The following is a 24218-nucleotide window of genomic DNA, read 5'->3' as shown; positions in this document are numbered from 1 at the left end:
TCAACACAGAGACACTTTAACATAGACTGTAGATAGTCACTGACAGAATGTCGGTAAAATAAGGTGAAGAGAGAGCAATGTCACCGAGATCCACTACATTCTCCGACCTTGAACGTTTGTGCTATTAATAACCTCCAGCTGTCTTCCCAGATGCCCTTTGAGAATGGGAAACTACACATATAAGCTCTACTTGGGATGAGATAAAATTAGACAACAGCTAACTAAGTCACACTGTAATTCTGGTGTTTGGTGACTCTACTGTGTGTTTGTGCGGATCATTCCGGCTCACTGATAATCCATTTAATAAGAGGAGATGCGTCACCAGTCATGTGCCTCCCAGAGTGTCTGCTCAGCCTAATATAGCATCCTGGGATGACAACATGGAGCGTCATGGTCTTGTGTGTGTGTGTGTGTTTGGTAAACAGAAAGCTAAAGTATAGTTCGGCACAGGATGTGATTAAGTCAAGCACAGCTTAGTCGGGGAGCTATTTAGAGATGTCAGCTTTAATTGTGTTGAATTCAGAGTATCCCTGTCAGAGTAAACATAATACGCCTGGCAGTCACACACACACACACACACACACACACACACACACACACACACACACACACACACACACACACACGAGGGTACAGGAGGATAAATAATGCCGCCGTACGATAAGCACGAGTACGGACAATGTGGATATCAGTGTGTCCATAACAAGCTGAGGGATGACCTTCGTCTCCTCTCAAAACATTCATGGTTCATGCAGTTACAGCTCGGCCATTTTAAGAAGCTAATAACAACGGAGGAATCAGAGGGGGGTCATGTAGGAGGTCTGGCCAGGGTACGGGTAGATACGTCTCACCGGTTTGGTACACCTAGGTCCGCCCATGCTGGCCCTGTGAGCACACTCATCGCTCTCCGTCCTGCAGGCACCGCAGTGGCAGCTGAGAGCCACCGGGTAGCTGAAGACGGGGTCGGAGTCGACGGGGCAGCCGGGCAGTATCGCGGCGCGGTACTCCACCTTGTCATAGGTACAGCCGGTCTGGATAAGGAAGCGTGGGCCGACTATAGCCCTCACGTTGCTGTCCTGCTCAACAGACACAAACACATGAATTAACTCTTAATACATTTTAATTACTTGAGAACACAAAACTCTATTTAAGGGCTTGTTTTCAACTGAAAATTGAAAGAAATGGACCCAAAAATAGTGATTTCTTTTTTTTATGTGACTTGACCTAATGTCAAACAAAGCTGTGAACTTTATAATAAACATACACAACATGGTATAAACTTTAACATAATTAATATTTCTGTATGACGGTTTGCCAGGGTTCTTTTTTCCATCTAAAGGAAAAAAATGACAATCTAGGACATACGTACCCTTGAGTAGCAGAATCCCATGCAGATGGTGGTGTTGATGGCAACACAGTAGTCACACTCTGGCCTCTCCACATACAGGGTGAAGTCAGTGGGGAAACACATGGGAACAGCCGGGCTGAACAGCAGAAACAGGAGCCAGCAGGTGAACACTGCAGTCTCCATGTTAAGCAAAGCTACGTTTTTCCCAATCAACTTGGGATCTGAATGGGAAGGAAAGATAAAAGGACAAACTGACAACCAGAAAACAGAGAGGATGAACAGTTTCGTATCTTAAATATCATGTGTTCCCCTCTGCATGTGTAGGTCACCTGCTCAAGAGATGTGGGCACCTGCAGGCCTGATGGTGCAGTGAGTCTGAACGACATCCCAGCTGAACAGTATTTATGCAAACACATTATGATCCACCTGCATCCAAGTTAGCAGTTATCTTCTATCTGTGACGAACAGGAAGAAATTAAAGTGAAGTCCATTATGTGGATGACATGAATTAATGATTTCCTTCGTGGACAAAGTCCATGCAACAACCGAGGAAATGAAGGCAATGGATTCTGCAGCAGCTTAAAGGCCCCGCGCAAATCTGTATCTGATTCTGTCCAAAGAGGTCTGGAGCAGTGTCCAATAGATGTGGCAAAAGAATAAAAGCTTAAATTAATTATGGAAGAATGCATGTTCTTTAAAGAGCTTAAATTTTAACCATCGTTTTACTTCATCTTCCAAAACAAACCTAATCTGTCTCTCATTTGGGTAAAAATTAACTGAAGTAAAAGCACTTCTTGAACAACAAAACACTTCAGAGCACTTCTTGAATGTGCATGTCACAAAGATGCTTTGTGCATTGTTAGTTAGAAAAACATGATGAACAAAATGTTCACAAACTGTCCAACACGGTTGGAAAACATTCAGAGGAGGTTTATCTAATCTGCTCTTCTAATAAGTCATTTTAAAACTACTGAAGTAGACCTAAGCATTCATATCTAAACACCACATTCTTCAGATACAGACTCCAATGGCAAATCAGTACTAGTCAGCAATGCAGGACTGCAGGGATTTCCTTATCTTTACTTTTGTTTAATGATTGTCGAGGATATTCAAAGTCTCTCCGAGACATTAAGTCATAATTGTGAAGCATGCCGTTGTTTTTAATGTCTTTTTAATCTCTTTTTTATTTATAATTCAACAAGACTCCTACAAGCACATTGTTCTTGGCATTCCTGTGCTGTGCTTATAAATTGTGTTATAAATTGTGTTATAAATCTTACAAATCCATGAGACAGATTTTCTTTTTTGCATTTCAATTTGAATTGTCGTCATTCTCTAGTAGTGTGCAAGTATATTAATGAAAAGGAACAATTCTTACAAAGAACATCAGAATACAGTGAGTGAGTGTAAGTTCAGCCTTTGTTCATTTTAGCAGCTAATTGCTTCTCCCCAGCTCTTACCCCCCTCCACAAACATTAACACTATGTGCCATTTAACATTAACTTTCTCAGATTTGACCGGAGCTGATTTTCTCTTCAAGAGTGACTTGAAGGAAATCAACCATAAAATCTCTGTTCATTAGACTACTAATACAAGTAATGACGCAACATTTCCATTGTGCTGACATTAATGTCCCTGTTTTAACACCTACTTACATTTTCACCCCCTGACATCTTCATGTTTCTGTGTTTGAAATGACATGCTTCCCTATGCATCACTGGAATAATAATCAAAGATAATAGTGGACTATGTAAATCAATGGTAATCACATGACCCAAAGTGACAAACATTAAGGTTTAACCTGCCCTTCCTCCTGAAATTCCTCACGACACAACACTCATACTGAGTAACTTGGATGAGATTGGACACATCGAGACCACAGAACGTCTCAAAACAAAGCTCAGGATCTTTTACAATCACTGAAATTACAGCTGACTTCAGTACCGTGTGTCCTTGATGGATTATTAACTACAGTGAACTAATCTTTATAGTCAGCTGAAAACATCAGACTGTGGCCAGTTGCAGGAGATGAACAGTGGTTGAAGTGTCTCATTCTTGCACAACAGTCGGAGCGACCCTACTCGTTGATAGTTGGATTGGACTAAAACCCTGAACTATTTGGATTTTGCTTTTCCTGGGTTGAAGGTTTGAAAGGAAACTTTTTTAATATGAGTACAGCTGATTTACAAACGTCTCACAGTTGACAAATTCTGAAATGCACTGAAAAGCATTTTTCAGCCTTTAGTGTTAATCTTTGTACTTGGTGTTGGTATATGAACAACTGGAGTTGGGGATAATTTCAGGATAATTAGAGTGAAGAGCATAAACATTAGCAAGATTGCGTAAGACAGAGACATTCTTTACGACAGGTCAGAGTGAACTGAGCTAACCATGGCAGGAACAGGTGGTCAAGTGGCCACTTTCTCTGTCTGGGATTATGTTGTGTTTGCCGGAACAATTTTGGCGGCAGCGGGCATCGGCCTTTTCCAGGCCATTCGGGGCCGTAAGGATACCAGCAGCGCTGAGTTCCTGCTGGGTGGACGGCAAATGACAGCCGTGCCAGTGGCCATGTCGCTCACTGCCAGCTTCATGTCTGGCATCACAGTGATTGGCACACCGACTGAGGCCTACAGGTTTGGAGCTGCCTTCTGGATCTTCGGCTTCTCCTATGCCATCATGTCTGCAGTCACTGCTGAGATCTTTGTCCCGCTTTTCTACAGGCTGGGGATCACCAGCGCCTATGAGGTGAGGACATGTCCCAGACTGTACATGATTATTATGGTGCAAAGACTGGCCGACAGGTGCAGCACCAAATAACTTTGAATGTAAACATTAACTCTCACAGATGTCCATGACTTTTACCAGTTTATGTGGTTAATGATACATCCAGTAACGTAGATTAAAAGTGATAATGGTTTAATGGCAATAAAAGGCCGTACAGAATCCAACAGCTGTAAAAGTATTTCCTCTAAAAGGTGAGCCTGCGTTTGAGTTAAAAATAGAGAAACATAAACAAAGAAACAAACGCCCTCAAAATGTTGTTAATGTGGATCAATAAACTAAACCAATGTGTGTTAAACAGTTTAAAGATGTCTGACTGTTTTCCCCTTTCATTCCTAGTACCTGGAGATGCGCTTCAGCCAGCCCATTCGGATAATTGGGACCTCAATGTACATCATACAGACGGTAACCAAGAGATTATTTAAATATTCAACTTCCTTTTGTATTTAGATAATTAAAAACAAAAGTATAAAACCATGAAGAATGGATCTAGCATCTATAATTAACATGTATAATGTACCGGGGTAATACATAAGCAGGCAGGTTTGACTTTATGTGAAACTGATTCTAGATACCAAAGATTAACATGAATCACATGATTGTTGTGTTTCCACCCAATCAACTAATGGTGGCATCTGTTCTCAGGCCCTCTACACCGGTTTGGTCATCTATGCTCCTGCTCTCGCACTAAATCAAAGTGAGTCCATACAAGGGCCGTTCTGGCAACAAATATGAATAAATAGTACTTTGTATGACGCTATAGTCTTCCAGAGGTACTTGTTTTATTTTTGATGTAATCTGTCCTGAGTTGTCTTTCTCTCCTGTTAATCTTAAAGACAGAAAAAGAGGTGACCAGATGTGTTTTTTTTTAATAAAGTGAAAATTCATCGCTTGTTCGAAGTTAGAAAAAGATGGATTGAGATGCACCATTTCAGAGAGATTATGGAGACTTTTGCTTGGGGTTAATATTATTTATCAACAGGTTTATTTTTTGAAATATTAACGGAGCTTTTTTTTGTGATTACACAGTCACAGGACTTGATCTATGGGGAGTGCTGGTGGCTACAGGAGCGGTTTGCATCCTCTACTGCACTGTGGTTGGTATTGTGCATTTCAAAGAATGTAATGTATTGTTTTGAATGAATGATCCTCAAGACCAAGCATGAATGTATGTGTATTTCAAACTGTTCATTATGATCTTAAACTTAAATATCAGTTCTTTATTTTGGTTTAGGGTAAACAAAACTTTTCTGATCTGCTTGTGAAACTAACACAAGTTCTTTCCTGCATGATAATGTATAATTGCACACATTTTCACATCACAAGCCTCATCTAGCTTTTAATTGGCAATACTTTACAAAAGTAGAAATGACATGCTGGTTCTAACATGGACTTTGTTTCAGGGCGGTCTGAAAGCGGTAATCTGGACCGACGTGATGCAGATGGTGATCATGCTGTCAGGTTTTGTGGCGGTCATAGCTAGAGGAGCTGTTCTGCAGGGAGGCCTGACGAAGATTTGGGAAGACGCCCGCCAAGGAGGCCGACTAGAGGCGTTTGAGTATGTGCACAGGCAGAGTTGTGTCAGACAGTGTTTGTTGTTTGTTGTATTAAATCATTATGTTACCAGGTGGATGGTGAAACTAACTGATCCTGAATCAGATCAATTAGTTTGCAGCCACATGAAAACAAGTCAGCTTAACTTTGCAACAATTGTTTCTTGTAAACGTCTAGTAAACAAAGGAAGAGAGATTCACTGGAAGTGATCTAGAAAATGTAATATTTATTCTGTCTGCTTATTGCCTCAAAACTGTCATCTCACGCTGACAGACGTTTGTTCTGTTGACGTCCCCGAACATTCAACACATTTACATGTCGTTGACTCTTCTCAGTTTTGACCCAGATCCTCTGAAGCGACATACCTTCTGGACCATCGTAGTCGGTGGCAGCGTCATGTGGGTGTCTATCTACTCGATCAACCAGTCCCAGGTGCAACGCTACATCTCCTGCAAAACCCTGAGACATGCTAAGATGTGAGCGTTCCTGCCCTTCAGTGCAAACTGTTCATTATTGGCTGTGAGCCACGGCCCGTGTACTGACAAGTCCTCTTTTTGTCTCTCAGGTCTCTGTACGTGAACATGGTCGGCTTGTGGGTGACTGTGAGTCTGGCTGTGTTTTCTGGCCTCACCATGTTCTCCATTTACAAGAACTGTGACCCGCTTACAAACGGTGATATAAGCACCCATGACCAGGTGACTGTAGCTGCAATTGTCTGTTTACTCATCATTATCGTCATCATCATCACATGGGCCCATTCTGTTTGTTGTGTAACTAAGCATTGTTGTCAATACTAAGAATGGCTTGATTTTGCAAACCAGATGCTGCCCTACCTTGTGATGGATATTTTGGCAGACTACCCTGGAATCCCCGGCTTGTTTGTGGCCGCTGCATACAGTGGTACCCTGAGGTGAGGCCTGAGACAAACAAGGAAATAATATTATTTGAAATCAAGATAAAAAAAATGACGTGTCGCTAGGGAAGGAATGATCTTGTAGATAATGAACAATGGGAAGGAAAGAATGAGCTGTCAATACCTGGGATTATGTTACTTCTTGTGAAAAGTCCACATCATCTGCATCCACCATCTGCATCCACCATCTGCAGGCTACCTGACACTAATCTTATCTGTAATCTATAATCTGCCATTCCAATGCATTAGTCTTCCTGTTCCGTCCAAAGACTTAATAGCTTACTGTTTGTTTCCAGCACGGTGTCTTCCAGCATTAACGCCCTCGTTGCCGTCACCGTGGAAGACTTTATTCTTCCACTGTTCAAAAACCTGACAGAGAAGCAGGTGTACTGGATGAACATGGGCCTGAGTAAGTTTAAAAAACACTTTCACAGGCGCCCGAGAATGAGCAGGAATCAGAAAAACTTAAAGTTATGAGCGACAAACTAATACTGAGAAAAGAGAGTTCTGAAGAACGTCTTCCTTAAAACCTTTCCATATGTCATAGATTAACGACCTTACTGTACATTCTGTTCATAAATACCACCGTAATCATCTCACAGTGTGCCCAAGAAAGAAAGAAACCAGTAGACACCAAGATAACGATTATCTTATCTTGATATTCTAGAGGTAATAAAAAGTGCTTCCAGTTCCCCTCCCGAGTTACGACATGATCAGAACTAGTTAACGCTACATGAAAGCCCAGGCTATCTAGTGTTTGAAAAGCTGCTACGAGCAGACTTCACAGGGCTCAATGTACAAACAGTGGTTAATAATACAATAATCTACAGTTTCAACAGTTAAGTTTACTGAGAAAAACCCGCACAGGCAGGATCATGTAGGTTCTAAGAAGTTATTTTGGGATGGTAAGATCAAGGGTGTAGCTCCATTATCCATTCAAACAAGATCACAATGTTCTATTTCATTACAGAATAGTAATAGGTGTTAAATAGAATTAGAAATAGAAATAGTCGCTTTGTAATTAGAACAATCTTTTTTTAACAACTAATTCTGGAAGTAAGTAATTAAAAGAACATTGAGGATGATGTGGCCAGGGGGAGGGGAAGAAAACGGTTGAAGTACAACCAGATATTCATCCACGCGGCGGCTTGGATTGTGAAGAAAGGGTCATTGCTGGACCCGCTTGTCCCATACATGCTGAGTTTCTGCGAGTTTGTCACAAAGCGTATGACGCAGGACAAAAACATGGAAAGTCTAAGGAGACATGGTGGCTGGAAATATTGTCCCTACCAGTGTCAGCATTTGACTTTGACGATCCTGCCGCAAAATGAGCGACCCACTGTGGGCTTTCACATCAAAGCCTTTCCATCTGTCCCCATTCAGTTCAAGTGGGGAGAGGGACAGGACTATTCTCCATTTTTGGAAGAAAACATGTCAACTTTTGGACACTAATAGAGAACAGAATCTGCTGGTGGTATAAAGACAACAGGACGGTCAACACCAACGGTCTTATTCTCACCGGAGGTGGATCCTCGAATCAGCGTCCTCTTCAACATCGTCCTCAGCCTCAGACACTTCCTCCTCCACGTCACTTTCACTGTAAAAGAGCTGTGACAAAACATCATCTGCAGAAAACCTTTGTGTAGAGGTTATTTTCAATTGAGAAAGAGTATAAAGAGAACAGGGCGCCAAGAGAAATGGTTTAGAAGGCTGCTGTACAAACTGTTATAGTCTATAGTATAGTCAACTTTTAGTTTATGTATGTTAACAGCTATCAACAGCCGGCAATCGGATACAAAAATATTTTATAACTATGATCGCTGCCTATTAAAATATTTAGGACTTTTGTAGGGCTTTTTAAAGACTTTTCAAGACTTGCAGATTCCTTGGAAGAGTAAGACAAGATGTCTTTTTTAAATACATTGAGCACAAAAAGCACTACTGTAATACTCAAAATTCAGACCTGTGTTACATCTTTCACTAAATAGTTCACATGAGGACATTTAATATATGTGGGACCTTAAGAAAACGTTAAGCTAACCTGCCATATCATTTGCACCAAAGAACATTTGATTCTGCAAGCTGTTTGTGACTAAAGCCTTTCTGTTGTTCAATAAGTTGATTTGAACTCCCCCCCCCCCAGGTGTATTCTTTGGTGCCCTGTGTATCGGGATGGCTGGAATTGCTTCACTGATGGAAAGCGTGTTGCAGGTAATCACCATTCACCGATAGAAAGGCATTCAGTTATTGCTCTACAGCACCACCCAGAGGTGAATATTAAGAACTACAAGCCTCCTGATAAGTTTTCTGTTTTCAGGCAGCTCTGTCCATATTTGGGATGATCAGCGGGCCTCTTCTCGGTCTGTATCTATTAGGCATGCTATTCCGCACATCCAATTCAACAGTAAGTACTGTCTCCTTGTGGAACATTCACTTGCACGGCTACAGCCAGGGGCACCGAAAAGGGGGGTAAAGGAGACGGATTCTAGGGGCCCATGATGGAGGGGGCCCAGAGAGGCCCCTAATGATGATGAAATTATAATACAGAAAAAATAATGACACTAAGTTATTAACTAACATATAATCACACATGTTTTATTTTCCATGTCCTGGTAACAATTCCTTTATTTGTTTTGGAAGCATCAACCCCTGCAGGGCCCAAAAATTTTGCCGCTGTGTTGGGGGCCCTGTAAAGATTCTTTTCATGGGGCCCAAAATCCCTAGCGGCGCCCCTGGCTACAGCCTCAGACAAAGAGCTCTCACCAAGAAAACAAGTGTGACACATCCAGGAAGTATTTGCCAGCAGTCATATTTACTTTGCAGGGAGGACTAGTGGGTTTGATCCTTGGTCTGGTGTTGACTCTGTGGGTGGGGATTGGAGCCCAGATTTTCCCACCAACATTTGAAAAGACAAATCCTCTCCCAGTCAGCATCGCGGGCTGCAACAGCACTATGGGAGAAAACTACACAACGCCAGCTCCGTGGACCAGTGCAGTGACTGTGACCTCACAGATTGAGTGAGTCATTTCACATCTAACAAAAGGTCCATATGCTGTCAAACACATTATATGGTCATAGAAATGAACACAAAGGGAAAAAAAGACTTCATTCTATAAGTCGATTCATCCGGAAATGTAGAAACTTAATAAACTTTTAAAGTAAAAATGAATAGATTTTGCTGTCACCGAGGTAAAACTGCTCTCACACCATATAAATGCTCCAATGATACATTACTATATCCATAAACCTAATTAAACTAAATCAAATCTGCTGCACCCAACTGCTTTTCTGGACTACATTTCAGCAATAGATTTTTGTATAGGCTTTAAATGCACTCCATTTCCACAGAGAGAGGATCAAAAGACGCTTGGTCTAGCTGGACATGTAAACCTGAACTTCAAAAATTGGTTGATTATAGTAATTAATTAGTCAATTGACAGAAAATGAATCTGCAAATGTTTTAATAAGCAAATTAATTCCTCAGGTATTTTTTTTTTAATAAGCAAAAATGCCATATATTCTCTGGTTCCAGGCTCAATATGTGATGATTTGCTGCTTTTCTCTGTTTGATATCATTGTAAACTGAATATGCAGCCTAACTTCATCCAGTATATCATCAGAAAGAAGTGGCGATCATGTTGGTGTAACGTGGAGGATGATTACTAAAGTTCTTTTCTTTGTGTGTCAGTGTGAGGCCGCCTCTGGCAGACTCCTGGTACTCTCTGTCCTACCTCTACTTCGCCTTGTTTGGTACTCTGATCACAATGGTGTCTGGCCTGCTGGTGAGCATGATCACAGGTGAGTCATTATATTCTGACTTCTACTACCACGGTAGACACACATTAATGCTGGTATGATCTACAGATGTAATATTATAATCTAAATCTTTAATAAAAGAGTTATGAGAATATGTCTCTGTTTCTTTTCAGGGGGATGCAAACAAGAAGAAATGAACCCTGATCTGTTTGTGAAGATGAGTGACCTGATCTGCTTCAGTTGCTGTAGTAAATCAGAGGTAGGAGACGGACCCTTTTGTTAGATCATTTGTAGCAAAGTAAGGATATATGACATATAGATATAACGATTTTGTCATGTTATTAATAGTTTGTTCTTGACCCACTGCAGGCATCAAACGTCACAGAAAAGGCAGCAACAGACTTCCATATGAAAGCTGACGACTCAACAATCAAAGACTTTGACCCGATGTGTAAAGATGCTGAAAAGGCCACCAAACTGTAACGCCGACATATGCATACGTTTTTTTCTTTGTTGAGAAATTTAAATGCCATTGTTTTTATGAACATACAGATGCCAAGTCACAGTTGTTCTGCTGCTACGTCCCCGTGGTTCATTTCATTTCCAAAAACAAACAATTGTATCTCCAGTATTGGTATATGCCTTTTTCATGTTGAATATATATATATATGATGTGTTTTAAACATGCTGCTTAAATCAAAACAGAAAATCTATTTAGATTTTAAATTAACAAAAGAGCTTTACAACAAGTGGTAAAGCTTGGCATAACTAAAACAGAAGCTTGCCTATTTATGTTGCAACCATACTGAGGGTGCTTAAACAACAGAAAAAAACAAGAAATATACAGAAGAATGTTCTGGAACATGAGGTGGAAATCCTTTAATGAAACCGAAGACGTTTAACTATTGTGGTATTCGTCAGAACAATAGGGAAAAGGGATAACACAAGGCTCTTTTATCACACTGTAACTGAGCTGCTCCCATTTCCTATTTAGCAGCAATGTTGCAACTTGACTATTATTGCCCTTTGTTCAATTGTTCTCCCCGTTAGCGGCTGCTAGCTTTATATTCTGAACATTGTCCTCCTTTATTACATGACAGGCACAACACAATACTGTCTGACAATTTTACAACATATGTGATGGCAATACTGTAATGAAAGAACAATGGCCATTTGTGTTTGAGTATTTCTTTAGTGGCTAGTTGTTTATATATCTGGAAATGGTGCACTCTTTATGAACTACCTGTATAAATTAGTCACAACATGTACCTGTTAATAAACATTTTGTACAAAGTTCAACCATGTTGTCTGAATACACACGTACACAAGTACAAACACATTCAGCACAGAGAACTCCAGCGGGTGAAGTATGACCTTTGTATGTTTGTGAGAGGGAATACAAGACAGTGATGCCAGTAAATACATTTACAGTGTAGTTAATGCTTTGGCAATGCCGTTTCTCTTCCAGTCAGGGCTGTAAAATCTATTTGAACAAGAAAGGGGGGAGGGAGAGCGATAGAGAGGGAGTGAGCTTTGGTCTGGGTAATAGCCGTGTCCTTTTGTCTCCTTGGCAACATACAATAGAGGAAGTTTTCAAAGAAGTGACCTGCCCACTTTCACCTGCCACTCTGCCAGCAAATCAACACTCGCGGTTGCAGGTTCATAGGAAGTGAAGAGTCGGCAGTGACATGGAGGCAGACTCGCTGCCAAGGAAGTGAGCTGAGTTTCTGTTTTCAGTGATACGAACAAAAGAAGGTGAGCCAGATCTGCCATTTACTTCTTGATCAAAGTTTGGACGTAGTCAAGCTCTTACATGAGAGGGAGATGAGGAATCTTTCCATTGACGTAACTACAAAAGATGAAAGTTGTGTGTCTGAAGTTATTTCCTGCAACAGATCTGTTCATGTGACGCATATGACCTGCTAGTGAAAGGTCATACGCAATGTTTCGGGTATTGTTTTCACTACAGAGATGTTAGGTTTCAGCTGAGTGTTACTAAGATGAGGAAAACATAAATGTAACAGTGTTTTCAAGTGTTTTTCAGCCGTTGTTTTGTTTCCCAGTACAGAACTAAATGGCCATGGAAGCCATCTTTGCTACCCTGGCTTGTTACCTTCTGGTCATTCCTTTCGCTGCGGCACAAACACAGGGGAAGAATTTGACACCAACAATAACAACCCCTGATTTAAACATGACACACACACCTACAATGTTATCTTCTACTAACTCTACTGGACATGGAACTGTTATCTCAAGCTCCACGGAGAACACGACTCCATTTACCAGCACGACCGGGAACAATGACACCTTCACCCAAACTACAGCAGCTACATCTGAGAGCACAAGTCATCTCCAGACTTCTCAGTCAACAACCAACATGACTCCTCTAACAAAAACACCTGGCACTCCTACGTCTACTGCACTGACAACCTCAAAGACGCAGGTCACAGCAGGTTACATAAGTACAGCAGATACGACAGTAATCACAACTGTAAATTCATCTCTCACTGTCAAGACAACCTTAGATCCAGTTAACAAAACCGCACAAGGTAAGCATCAGGCTTCAGTTTTATTAATGATTTATTTACGCAATGTTAGTTGATGTTTAACTCACGTGAATGACTTTAATTTGTTCATTTCTTTCCTATGTTACAAGGTTTGGTACTAAACATTTCAGAAAAAAATATGACTATTGTCTTCAGCGTTGTACTTGGAGTGTTTGCCCTGGCAGTGGTTGTGTTCATGTTTCAAAAATGCAAACATAAAATCCAATACATGCATCAGCCTCTAAACAACACTGGTGACATGGGTAAGGACTTCCCCTTCATCATACAATCAGTACATACTATTTTGTCTATCTTTAATAATTAAAAAATTCCTATTTCATTTTCAGCAGGTGATTTTGTGGCAGACGATGACACACTTGTCATTTCTGGAGGACTTTATGATGGCCATCCAATATACGACAACGTGCCAACAATCCAAGCAGACCAATCTCAATTTCGTCTCCAGTTCTTTCAATAAGGAGACGGGAGTTCCCAAAGTTTGAGGTGTCACCTTCGGAGCTTCTTCTCTTCCACTAATTAATACAATTTCAAGACATTTAATTACTGTGAAATATAAATTCTTCATGAGAGGCTGACGGCAGAGAGGAAGGGAACATACCGATGGGCAGAACATTCAAACAAGGACAACGCTGATCGATTTGAACATTTATTTTACTTAATTTACTGTCAATATTTTAAAATGTTAATATATTAAGTTAGTAATACATAAATAAACCATTTCCGACACCAACAATATAAACTTGTGCAGAAGTAATTTCATTGCATGTGAACACCAGTAAAGATAAGTCATACAATACGACAGCGCTACAAAAAACTCTGCAGTCACTTAAATCTCCTCCAAACCCAACAAAAACTTGCTAAAAACGTTGGAATATGAACACCTAACTGTTTCTGTTGGTAACAATACAGTTGAACCGATCCATAACTATACTTTCTATGCATGTTAAGAAATAAATTGGCATGTTATTATCATTAATACTGTCTATTTGATCCCTAACAGTGCTGTATATGTACGTTAACAAAGTTGGAAATTGAACATCTGAACCTGTCTATTATGATAACTGCTTATCTGACCTTTAACAGCGCTATTTAAGCAAAGATCTTCTCATTGGTCGTCCTCTTTTTTTTGTCACAGCCAGTAACAGCCGTCCAACCAGCATCTCTCATTCTCTTCATTGCAGCTAACTTCAAGGAGTTCCCTGGTGATTTATGAGCGACAGGGCTCTGAATCTGAAAAAATGTTGATCCAATTCTTTTAAATATAAACTACCAGGGATTATTTATTCTTCGTCCATGTATACAATAAATAAGCATGTTACCTTCTTGAAGATGTTAAGTTTGCACTGTGGAGCAGAGAAATTGGGTACAGGTGCACTTGCAAATGTCTGACAAGAAGAGAAAGAGAAGGCCAAATAAGCTCTACTGGCAATGTTGCACAAATGATCAAAAGCCCTACACACAAACAAGGACAATGTATTCTTCTGACAAACAAACCATAGCAAAAAAAGAAAAAAAAAACTCACCAAGAGATCATTTTGGTCGGAGCTGTCAGACTTGGGTTCAAGCTCTATGGTGCTCTTCCCCCAGTGTGCTGCCTTTTCAGCAGAAGGAGGAGTCCTTATTCTGTACGACTGTAATGGAATACAAATAGGAAATGTCAGCGAAAGTCATTCATATTTTTATGCATTTTGGAAAATGTCAGAAAAATATAGGATATTACTTTGATCTTTGATGTTCCGCCAACTCCATTTGTATTACATCTCTGGGTTTTCAGGTCTTCATTGTGAATTTCCTTAGATACAAAGTCAGTGTCAGTCTGTGTTTTATGATTATGAATGCTACAATAGTGGTTACATCCACATAGACTTAACTTTTAAGTTATGCTGGTCTTTATCATCATATCAAGTTAACAATTAATGAATAAACAGAATAAATTGTTGTTACCTTGGTCTTTGGGGTTGTTCCACACGATGTTCTTATGGATTCAGTGTCAGATTGCTTAACCACAGAAGACATAAAATGTTAATATAGTTTGATTTATTTATTGGCAATGGGCTACCACTCAGTAATAACCTCTAGTGACAAATCCCCCGACACATGAATGCACATATAAATACACAGCTTTTGCATTCACATGCATACACACCAAACACCTTCCATTGTTTATCTCCACTCAGTTTAGGTAAATAACGACCAGTATGTCTGTGTGAAAAGGGCAAATGCTGTTTAATGGTTATAGGTTGGCCTCTTTCATGGGAAGACGGTCTAATGGGACTAACAGGTGAGTTAATACACAATGCCAACAGTATTTTTACTCAACCTGTCTTGAACATGAAAATGAATTAAACTGTCGGCAACAATTACACAAGAATGCAACATAAGTTAAGTCAATATGAAGATTTGATTTCCAACTCTCCTCAAAATGTAAGAATGTGCCTGAAATAAGACAGTCTAAAACTTTTGGTGGATTAAACTCACAGCTTTCTTCTTAATTGCAGTTCTTCCATCATCTTTGCTGTAGGAGGGAGTTTTCTTAGCCTTGGAGAAGTCAAACTGGTGTCTTTTTGAAGAGCTGTCTTTTGGGGTCTTCGAACATCTCCCTTGTTTATAGTCTGAGGCAGGTGACTGGAAATGAAAGGATTCATTCTTGGTTAAGTACATGTGATGACAAACCACGTCATCAGTGGCTGCCTGTTAGATGTTGTACCTGCTTTTTTCTTGCTTCTGACAGCTGACTGTTTTTTATTGATGATATTACCTTCTTCAAGTCAGTCAGCTCCTTCTGCAGGTTTTCCTAATAGCAATGAAAAGTGTTTCTCCATGAATGAACTGTCGCTCAAAAAGTTAAGTACAACCTGTTTCAGTGAAACTGATTCAAACTGGGTCATACCTTCTCTGTTATTTCTGTCTTCAGCTGTTGCTTCAGCTGATCAATATCAGCCTTCTGCTTGGTGAGGTCCAACTCCTGATTTTCAGAATTTAGTTTTCCTTATAATTTATTGATTGTTTTATATGTAAATAAACATTAATTTATTATTTTTCAGCAACATACCAGAGATTTCCTTGAGGCAACAGCTTCCATCTCTTTCCTCTTTTTCTCATCAAGCTCTGCGTCCTTTTCTTCAACCATCCGGTCATACTGGCTCTATAAAAAAAAAGTCAAGTTCCTTCCAATGCAACATGTATTTGGATTGACAGTAATGCTAGAAAAGACAATCTTCAGACGGCACAACATTAACTTCATAATGACCTTACCTTATGTTTCTCCATAAGTGCGACCATATCTGCTATCTTGTGTTGACACTTGAGTTCTATGTCTTCCTTGTTCTTGATGGCCTCTGATGCTGTTAATCTGAGTTTTTGTAGCTGTAAGAAAGGTGTTTTTATTAAAAAATGTTATTATGAGGAACTTAAAATGTGGTTAACAACATATCACACAAGTAACCTCATTCTCAAGCTCTGCTGTAAAGGATGATTTGGACTCAAGATCCAAGAGCATTTTCTGATGGTCTTCTTCATTCAGTCTATTAAGGTTCTGGGATTTCTCCTGAAGACTGCTTATCTGAAGACAAAGACAACCATCTACATCATACAGGGCTATACTTATTATTTCACATGTTTTATATGAATATTACATACTAGAAGAAAAAAAAAACATACCACAATTTCAAGTTGACTGGATTTTGCATTCTCCTTTGCTATTTGTTTCTTAAGCATTTTATTCTGAAAATATATAATTTCACTGTTAACAGAATATATAACAACACCATTCCGTGTACCGCCAATCTACAGCTTTACAGTCACAAACCTCTTTCTGGTATCCCTCTTGGGCTTTAAATTTGATTTCAAATTTTTTTCTGAGATTGCACAGCTAAAAACAAACAATTTATTGTTATTTCCACAAAATTATCAACAATATTAGCATTTCACATTTCAGTTTTTCAATAACCTTTGTTTCCACAGATTTGATCCGATTTTCTCTTTCTGTAATTTCCTGCTGTAGATGTTCACACTATACACAAAATCACAGAGAAATCATCATTCCACACTTTCAGAACAGGCACCATTATGAGGCCTTGTGTTACTGTTGAGAAATGGTTTAGTTGGCATACTTACATGTTCTTCAATTTTCTTCTGCAAAGCCTCTGTTTCCTGATATGTCCCATGGCTTTTGGTATTAATGGAGTTCACTTCCTCTCTATTTAATGAAAATATAAAAATATTAACCTTGAAAACTACACAACGTCAAACCTCTTAATGTCTCTAAAGTGCAAAACTCACCGTAAACATTGGTTTTCTTCTTCCAGTCTTTGAATTTCACTTGTGAACTTCACAACCTTCTCCTTACTCACCTGATCGGTCAAAACAGCTTTCAGCATGTGGCATTCATATGATAGTCGGAAATAAAAAACAAAAACGGAGACAGCTAATGTACATAAGAAAATGATCACATTTGAATGGATAATTCAGACCTTCATGTTTGCCTCAATAGCTTTCACATTAGAAGATCGACTCTCAAACTGCTGTTGAATGGCTGTCTTCTCACACTGCAGCTCGTTAAAGGTGGATAATAGCTTTTGGTACTTTACTCTTAAAGAAATACATGAATTAAACATTATACATTAAGATTACTGCAGTTCAATATAATATTTTATATGCTAATATTCAGAATTGGCTGGCTGTAAGAACTCACTTATGCTGTGTGAAGTCTTTCCCCAGTTGCTCCATCTGAACGGTTTGTTCTTTATTCTTCTTTAATTCACTAGTCAATTGTCCCTCCAGCTCTTGCACTTTGATCTGAGAATATAAAATAAGCATAATGTGGTGAAGCCATATTAGTGTGTATATACACAATTTCACTGAATATTTTTCCATTATAAAAAATATTTTCCAAAAATAGATCTGAACTGTGGGTAAGAGATGATGAGAAGTAAACCATGTAAAAACCTGTGTCACTGCAGCCTTCTCCTTTAAATCCTCTTGTGCGTTTTCAGCAGCTTCACAAGTCTTCTTCAGTAGTTCCTTTTCTTTTTTCTCAATCTCTGCTTCGTTCTGTGTTAACAAACAATTTATACAGGTCTAACATTTCTGCATCTGTTTTAGACTATGGTATAAAAAAAGCTTTCTTTATTTGTCTATAGATAGAGGTATTTATTTGTATCACCTTAAATAGCTGGACTTCTTCAGTTTTCCTCGACAGCTCAGCTGTAAGTTCCTCCACTCTGAGTTCAGTGATTTCAATCTTACCCTTCATGGACTCAACAGATTTAGATTTTTCATCCTAGGAACAACATAAGCATACTATGAGTGTCTTGAAGTTCTTATCTGTAGTGTTCGAACTATGATGACTGGTTGAGAAACAAAGAATGCACTCTTCTAGAAAATTAAGATCCACCCTACCAGTTCATCTTCAAGGGTTTTGATCTGCCCATCTTTCTCTGCACTCTGCTCCATGCTCTCTTCTGTTGAGTAAAACGTCTTATTTTAGCTTGAAAGAGCATCAAATAATAATATCTACATATTTCACTCAGTGAGGCTTACCTAGAAGTGTGTTTCTCCTTTCAAGTTCTTTGTTGTTTGCAATAAGATTATCCTCAAGTTCCTTGCTCCTTTAAAATGGGTCAAAACAGGAACAAAATGGTATGAGGGAAAACTGCATTTGGTCCAAAAAATGCTCTGAATTTACATGAGCTGTTTATACCTCTGTATCTCTAAGGCTAGTGAATTCTGCAGCTCCGTAATGCTAGTCTGAGTCTCCTCCAGCTTCTCTGCTTGCTGATTTTTAATTCTAGTGAGCTCCTGCAAGGTCAAGTCTTTGTTTTGAATCATCTCTCCATATTCTTCTTTGCTTTGGGCCAGCATTGCAGCAATAGCTTCACGATTTTCCTGAGGGATAGGACTCTTTTATCAAAGCAGATAATACATGAAACAATCATGTTTCAATGAAAATGAAAAGAATCTCAACACACTCACCTCAGTTTCTCTACAGTGCTGCTCTGCAGCGTTAAGTCTTTGGAGAAGGGATTCTTGTTCGTTTTTTGAGCTTTTTAGAAGTTCACGTTGGTAATCTGTAAAGTCAGTAGTTATTTAATGATAACATCTTTGGTATCCTTCTCTAGTGATCCTTCAAATAAGTGTACTAGTGTACTCATACTAACAAATATGTTATAGTTTTATAGTAAGGCCTACTTTTTCCCCTTTATGTGTCATTTTAATAAGCAGTTATCCCGAAATACAGACATAAAAGACATAAGAACTATTATAACAAATTAGTAATAGTTCAGGTATTCGTTTGTTGATGTCACAGTCAAAGCTTCTGTAACGTTTAAGACAAAACCTCGAGAACCTTGATATGGTTTCTCACTGTTACCTTCATTCAATCATATTGCTTACCAACTATTATTATCTTTAATTAAACCTTATTCATCTTTGAGCATTTTAATTCTCCTTATTACAGCTGCTGGGAATGTTATTCAAAACGTTGCTGACAAAACATTGAAAGCTGTTGAACAGGAAACATTGTTTTGGTAAACAAAACAATGTTCACGAAACAAACTTTAGCAACACTTACTTTTACAAAACTCTGAATCTAAAATCAAACAGTTATGATCACCTAATCTTGAAATCTAATCATGTTCTTACTTGTTGTCTCTTGTAGTTGTGTGCAGTGCTTCTGGGTTTCAAGGAGGTCAAGCAGGAGTTTTTGAAGTTCATTTTCCTTATCCTTAATTTTAGTTTGAAGATCTGCAACCTGTGAATGTGAGTGAACATCCTTGTTTTGTTTCAAAAGTTCCCAAATAAACTGATCTGAAAATACTTTTATTTGACTTACCTCTTTTTCTTTCATGTTATATTCTTGATGATATTTCTCTTTTAGATCTTCAAATTGCAGCAAGGCCTCTTTGACTGGAAAATATAAAATGGTTATTTATTGCTTGTGGACACATTATCTGGCTTGTTAATCAGTCAATACTTCTTTTTATGTCCTTTAATTTATTTATTTCTGACAGATTCAAATATCCTGAGGTGAAAGGATCATGAGAAGAAACCTTTCTTCATCTCTTGTTGATCAGCTTCTGTTTGAGAACGAAGGCTTTCAAATGCTGCAGTCAGTTTCTACGGAAAAAAGTTACATGTAAACTTATCATCAAACCTTAAATCAAACTGTTTAACTGACTCCTTTCTAACAAATTATCTTCATTAAAAAATAACTTCATTGTAATATAGATTTAGAGGTGTTTTACCTGAATAGTACTACTATTTTCCATAAAGAGGTGATGTGTTTCTTCTCTTTCGGATTCAACTAGAAAATGTAAAGATTTTTATATAAAATATGCAGCAATGTGTCCTTATTTTAAACACTTTAATAATTTTACTGGTTAAGACACAAAAAAATGTGAAGCACTTTTACTTACATAAATGCATTTTCTCAGCTGACCGCTGAAAAGTATCTTTGAGTATATTACACAAGTTCCTTGTGCCGTTGTTTCTGTATTTAAAATTTGTAAAAAATATATATAATTTTACGAATTAGATTATCATGTTTATTGGGCTTTTACAGAGCATGTTTAGTCTTAGAACATTTTCAAACAAAACCCCTACTTGTTCCTCAAATCCTCATTTTCACTGATCTGTTCCTCCAGCTTCACGCTGAGACTTTCATTTCCAAACTACAAAGACAGAACAGACATAATACACACCACTATAGGTATCAAAGGGTGTTATAGTATGCAGTTCCTCTTTTATCAGTAATCCTTTGATTAAAAAAATAAATGAATATGTGGTTAGAGAGAGAAAATAACAGATGAGACACATACCTGCAATTCCTGAATGGCTTTGCGCTGAGTTTCAATTGTTCTTTTGTTTTCTTGGAGCTTCCTTTCCTTTTGCACAGTGTCAGAGTCTACTTTAACCTTCCAACACTTTATTTTCTCAACTTCATCAAACAGCTTGGAATACAGCTGCCCAGGAGTGCAATTATTCTGGGGAATATTAACAATAATGGGAGGTTAAATTGACATGCTTTTGAAATAAACACCAAATCTATCCGATTCATGCTTCACATATTTGAATAATAAAAAGATTACATCGCCTTTTTCCATCGGTGGCACAGCTTTCATCCTGGGGAGTTCTTCAGAGGAGAGACAATAATGAAGTTATTATACGGTTTTGTGATACTTGCCAACTCGCTGTCAAATAGGAAATACCTGTTCTAGTCGGTGCAACCACACTTGTATTTGGGAAAGGCATGCTTGTCTCTTTTTCAAATCCTTCACTGTTACCCTAGGGGGGGAAACAGCATTTATGCTTAGTCACCATCTGTATTCTGTATGAATGATTACTGCCTTTATTCATTACTGCAGTGGGTCTCACCCTTTTTTCAGTGATGTACCCTCCTGTGAAATATATATTCAGCCAAGTAACCCCCTAACCAGCGCAAAGCATTTTTGGTTGTAAAAAATATGTAATACACAGCGCTGTGCCATCAGTGTCTGATTTCTGTCAACACTGAAGATTGCATTGTTGCATTGAATTCAGTTTATGAACTTACACTTATATTTTATTTAATATGTATTAAATAACTATTTTTAAAGGATTTCTGAGTGGATGCTAATTTAAAATATATTTTTGCATTACTGTGTCAGTGCTGAGCTGGCATTAGTGTTTTACCTTGGTGTTATTCATTAATGTTTCCTGGTGGTTAACTATTGGTTCAATACCTGCTGCAATGCATTCATGAAGTCAGCACAGGTCTCAACAACCTCCTGAGGTCGAACGGCTGATACCTGTCCGTTATTCCCCCTGGACGGAACCACCAGTTTGAAGCTAAATCCCCGGTCTCTCTCCATCCTGAAATGAGCAATGGATACAGTTTATATCATGTAACATAAAGTAACGTTACAGTTTATATCATGTAACATAAAGTAACGTTGCAGTTTATATCATGTAACATAAAGTAACGTTACAGTTTATATCATGTAACATAAAGTAACGTTACAGTTTATATCATGTAACATAAAGTAACGTTACAGTTTATATCATGTAACATAAAGTAACGTTACAGTTTATATCATGTAACATAAAGTAACGTTGCAGTTTATATCATGTAACATAAAGTAACGTTACAGTTTATATCATGTAACATAAAGTAATGTTACAGTTTTTATATCATGTAACATAAAGTAACGTTACAGTTTATATCATGTAACATAAAGTAACGTTACAGTTTATATCATGTAACATAAAGTAACGTTACAGTTTATATCATGTAACATAAAGTAACGTTACAGTTTATATCATGTAACATAAAGTAACGTTACAGTTTATATCATGTAACATAAAGTAACGTTACAGTTTATATCATGTAACATAAAGTAACGTTACAGTTTATATCATGTAACATAAAGTAACGTTACAGTTTATATCATGTGACATAAAGTAACAGTTTATATCATGTAACATAAAGTAACGTTACAGTTTATATCATGTAACGTTACATAAAGTAACGTAACGTTACAGTTTATATCATGTAACATAAAGTAACGTTGCAGTTTATATCATGTAACATAAAGTAACGTTACAGTTTATATCATGTAACATAAAGTAACATTATCAAAGACACATTTCGTCGGGAAAAGCATTACATATATACATATATTTATATATTTAGTCAACCTAACGGTGAGCCGTTGGTTATGTCAACTGACGTTACCAAGGTAACCGGCGTCACTTGACGTTAACGTCTTTAATGATAAGTTTAGCTACTTAACCTTATCTAACCTCACTTACCTTTAGTAATTCATACGAAATAATAGCAAAATATCGGCCAAAAACAATTAAAGTTGTTCTTTTGGCAAACAACGGTTAACGGTTAACGTTCGTCAACTGTCATTTATTTACCGTTGGTTAACTGGTAACAGTTAAAATGTGACGTCCGCATGCGAGAATTCTCCTGCTAACGGTTGAGTTCAAATTTGGAGTGACGTAGGGAGATTGTTTCCATTATCGGACAGCAAGGGATTATCTGTCACCGTGTAACGTGTGTTAGTTTACCGGCGTCACTTGACGTTAACGTCTTTAATGATAAGTTTAGCTTATGTAACCTCACTTACCTTTAGTAATTCATACGAAATAATAACAAAATATCTGCCAGGCAAACAACGGCCGGTTAACTGTCATTTATACAGTGACCATGACTTAATGTTGATCAACTGTCATTTATACTGTGACCATGACTTAACGTTGGTCAACTGTCATTTATACAGTGACATTTATACAGTGACATGACTTAACGTTGTTTAACTGTCATTTATACAGTGACCATGACTTAATGTTATTTAACTGTCATTTATACTGTGACCATGACTTAATGTTATTTAACTGTCATTTATACTGTGACCATGACTTAATGTTGGTCAACTGTCATTTATACAGTGACCATGACTTAACCTTGGTCAACTGTCATTTATACAGTGACCATGACTTAACGTTAGTCAACTGTCATTTATACAGTGACCATGACTTAACGTTGGTCAACTGTCATTTATACAGTGACCATGACTTAATGTTGTTTAACTGTCATTTATACAGTGACCATGACTTAATGTTGGTCAACTGTCATTTATACAGTGACCATGACTTAATGTTGTTTAACTGTCATTTATACAGTGACCATGACTTAATGTTAGTCAACTGTCATTTATACAGTGACCATGACTTAATGTTGTTTAACTGTCATTTATACTGTGACCATGACTTAACGTTGGTTAACTGGTAACGGTTAAAATGTGACGTCCGCATAACGGTTTATTTCAAACTTGGTGTGACGTAGGAAGATTGTATCCATTATCTGACAACAAGGGACATATTTCAGATTATCTGTCACCGTTTAACATGTGTGTTAGTCAGCTAGATAGAAATTGTTATATTTCCAAGTCACAGGTCAATAAAATGTTCCCCAGATGCTCAACTACCTGCAGATGGTTGTTGAACAAGAGGCCTGTTCTGTTTGTACGATAAGGGACCTATAGGATGTCTAATCAATGACGGTCTATCAAATGATACAAGAGTGGGTTTATGAGCCTACCCCTATATAAATTATATAACTACACATGTAGCTTATATAAGGTATGAAGTTTAAAAGTTACTATCTATCAGCACAGAGAGGTGAGGCCTGGAGGTTCATAATTATAAATTCAGAAAAGGCCATGCATCTTGAATATAATCAATGCAACCTTGAGTTAAAATCTAAAAAAAAAGGAGAAGAAGAAGTACCAAAGTTATTAGATGGTCTCATTAA

General features: G+C 38.1%; 4 protein-coding genes across 7 annotated transcripts; 2 read left to right on the top strand and 2 right to left on the bottom strand.

The window, feature by feature from the left end:
- Positions 1-797: 797 nt before the first annotated feature.
- On the bottom strand, positions 798-1531 carry tshba (thyroid stimulating hormone subunit beta a). The gene is made up of 2 exons (XM_054617344.1): positions 1370-1531; positions 798-1076 (listed from the first exon to the last, which is right to left on the bottom strand). The coding sequence occupies exons 1-2, from the start codon at positions 1529-1531 to the stop codon at positions 798-800; spliced, it is 441 nt and encodes a 146-aa protein (XP_054473319.1).
- A 1796-nt stretch (positions 1532-3327) lies between these two features.
- Positions 3328-11616, top strand: slc5a8l (solute carrier family 5 member 8, like). Its single transcript, XM_054616750.1, has 15 exons — positions 3328-4093; positions 4469-4534; positions 4775-4826; positions 5159-5226; positions 5533-5687; positions 6019-6159; positions 6249-6378; positions 6505-6593; positions 6893-7005; positions 8740-8807; positions 8914-9000; positions 9420-9613; positions 10285-10394; positions 10526-10611; positions 10722-11616. The coding sequence occupies exons 1-15, from the start codon at positions 3740-3742 to the stop codon at positions 10833-10835; spliced, it is 1827 nt and encodes a 608-aa protein (XP_054472725.1). The 5' UTR covers positions 3328-3739; the 3' UTR covers positions 10836-11616.
- Positions 11617-12014: 398 nt separating this feature from the next.
- On the top strand, positions 12015-13796 carry si:ch211-105j21.9 (sialomucin core protein 24-like). 4 transcript variants are annotated; one of them, XM_054617496.1, is made up of 4 exons: positions 12015-12107; positions 12421-12901; positions 13009-13161; positions 13246-13796. In XM_054617496.1, the coding sequence occupies exons 2-4, from the start codon at positions 12427-12429 to the stop codon at positions 13374-13376; spliced, it is 759 nt and encodes a 252-aa protein (XP_054473471.1). In that variant the 5' UTR covers positions 12015-12107; positions 12421-12426; the 3' UTR covers positions 13377-13796. The 4 variants fall into 4 exon arrangements, with proteins under 4 accessions (XP_054473471.1, XP_054473472.1, XP_054473476.1 ...); XM_054617497.1 differs by having other exon boundaries at positions 12416-12901; XM_054617501.1 differs by having other exon boundaries at positions 12029-12107; positions 13030-13161; positions 13246-13440.
- Positions 13797-14008: 212 nt separating this feature from the next.
- Positions 14009-21768, bottom strand: sycp1 (synaptonemal complex protein 1). The gene is made up of 35 exons (XM_054617734.1): positions 21640-21768; positions 21127-21202; positions 21007-21050; positions 20737-20901; positions 20522-20589; positions 20335-20408; positions 20164-20222; positions 19969-20035; positions 19752-19825; positions 19562-19670; positions 18893-18987; positions 18621-18805; positions 18461-18528; positions 18320-18381; positions 18084-18200; positions 17867-17971; positions 17613-17716; positions 17392-17509; positions 17201-17271; positions 17036-17117; positions 16869-16931; positions 16728-16790; positions 16580-16642; positions 16365-16481; positions 16175-16285; positions 15972-16064; positions 15810-15884; positions 15627-15713; positions 15394-15544; positions 14993-14994; positions 14864-14917; positions 14640-14711; positions 14443-14550; positions 14239-14304; positions 14009-14149 (listed from the first exon to the last, which is right to left on the bottom strand). Exons 1-35 carry the CDS (start codon positions 21766-21768, stop codon positions 14009-14011), a joined length of 3138 nt encoding a protein of 1045 aa, XP_054473709.1.
- Between the last annotated feature and the right edge of the window lie 2450 nt (positions 21769-24218).

This window comes from Anoplopoma fimbria, chromosome 17 (genome assembly GCF_027596085.1).
Source record: "Anoplopoma fimbria isolate UVic2021 breed Golden Eagle Sablefish chromosome 17, Afim_UVic_2022, whole genome shotgun sequence".
In the NCBI taxonomy this organism is placed as follows: Eukaryota; Metazoa; Chordata; class Actinopteri; order Perciformes; family Anoplopomatidae; genus Anoplopoma; species Anoplopoma fimbria.
This window is presented reverse-complemented; position numbering and strand designations above follow the sequence as displayed.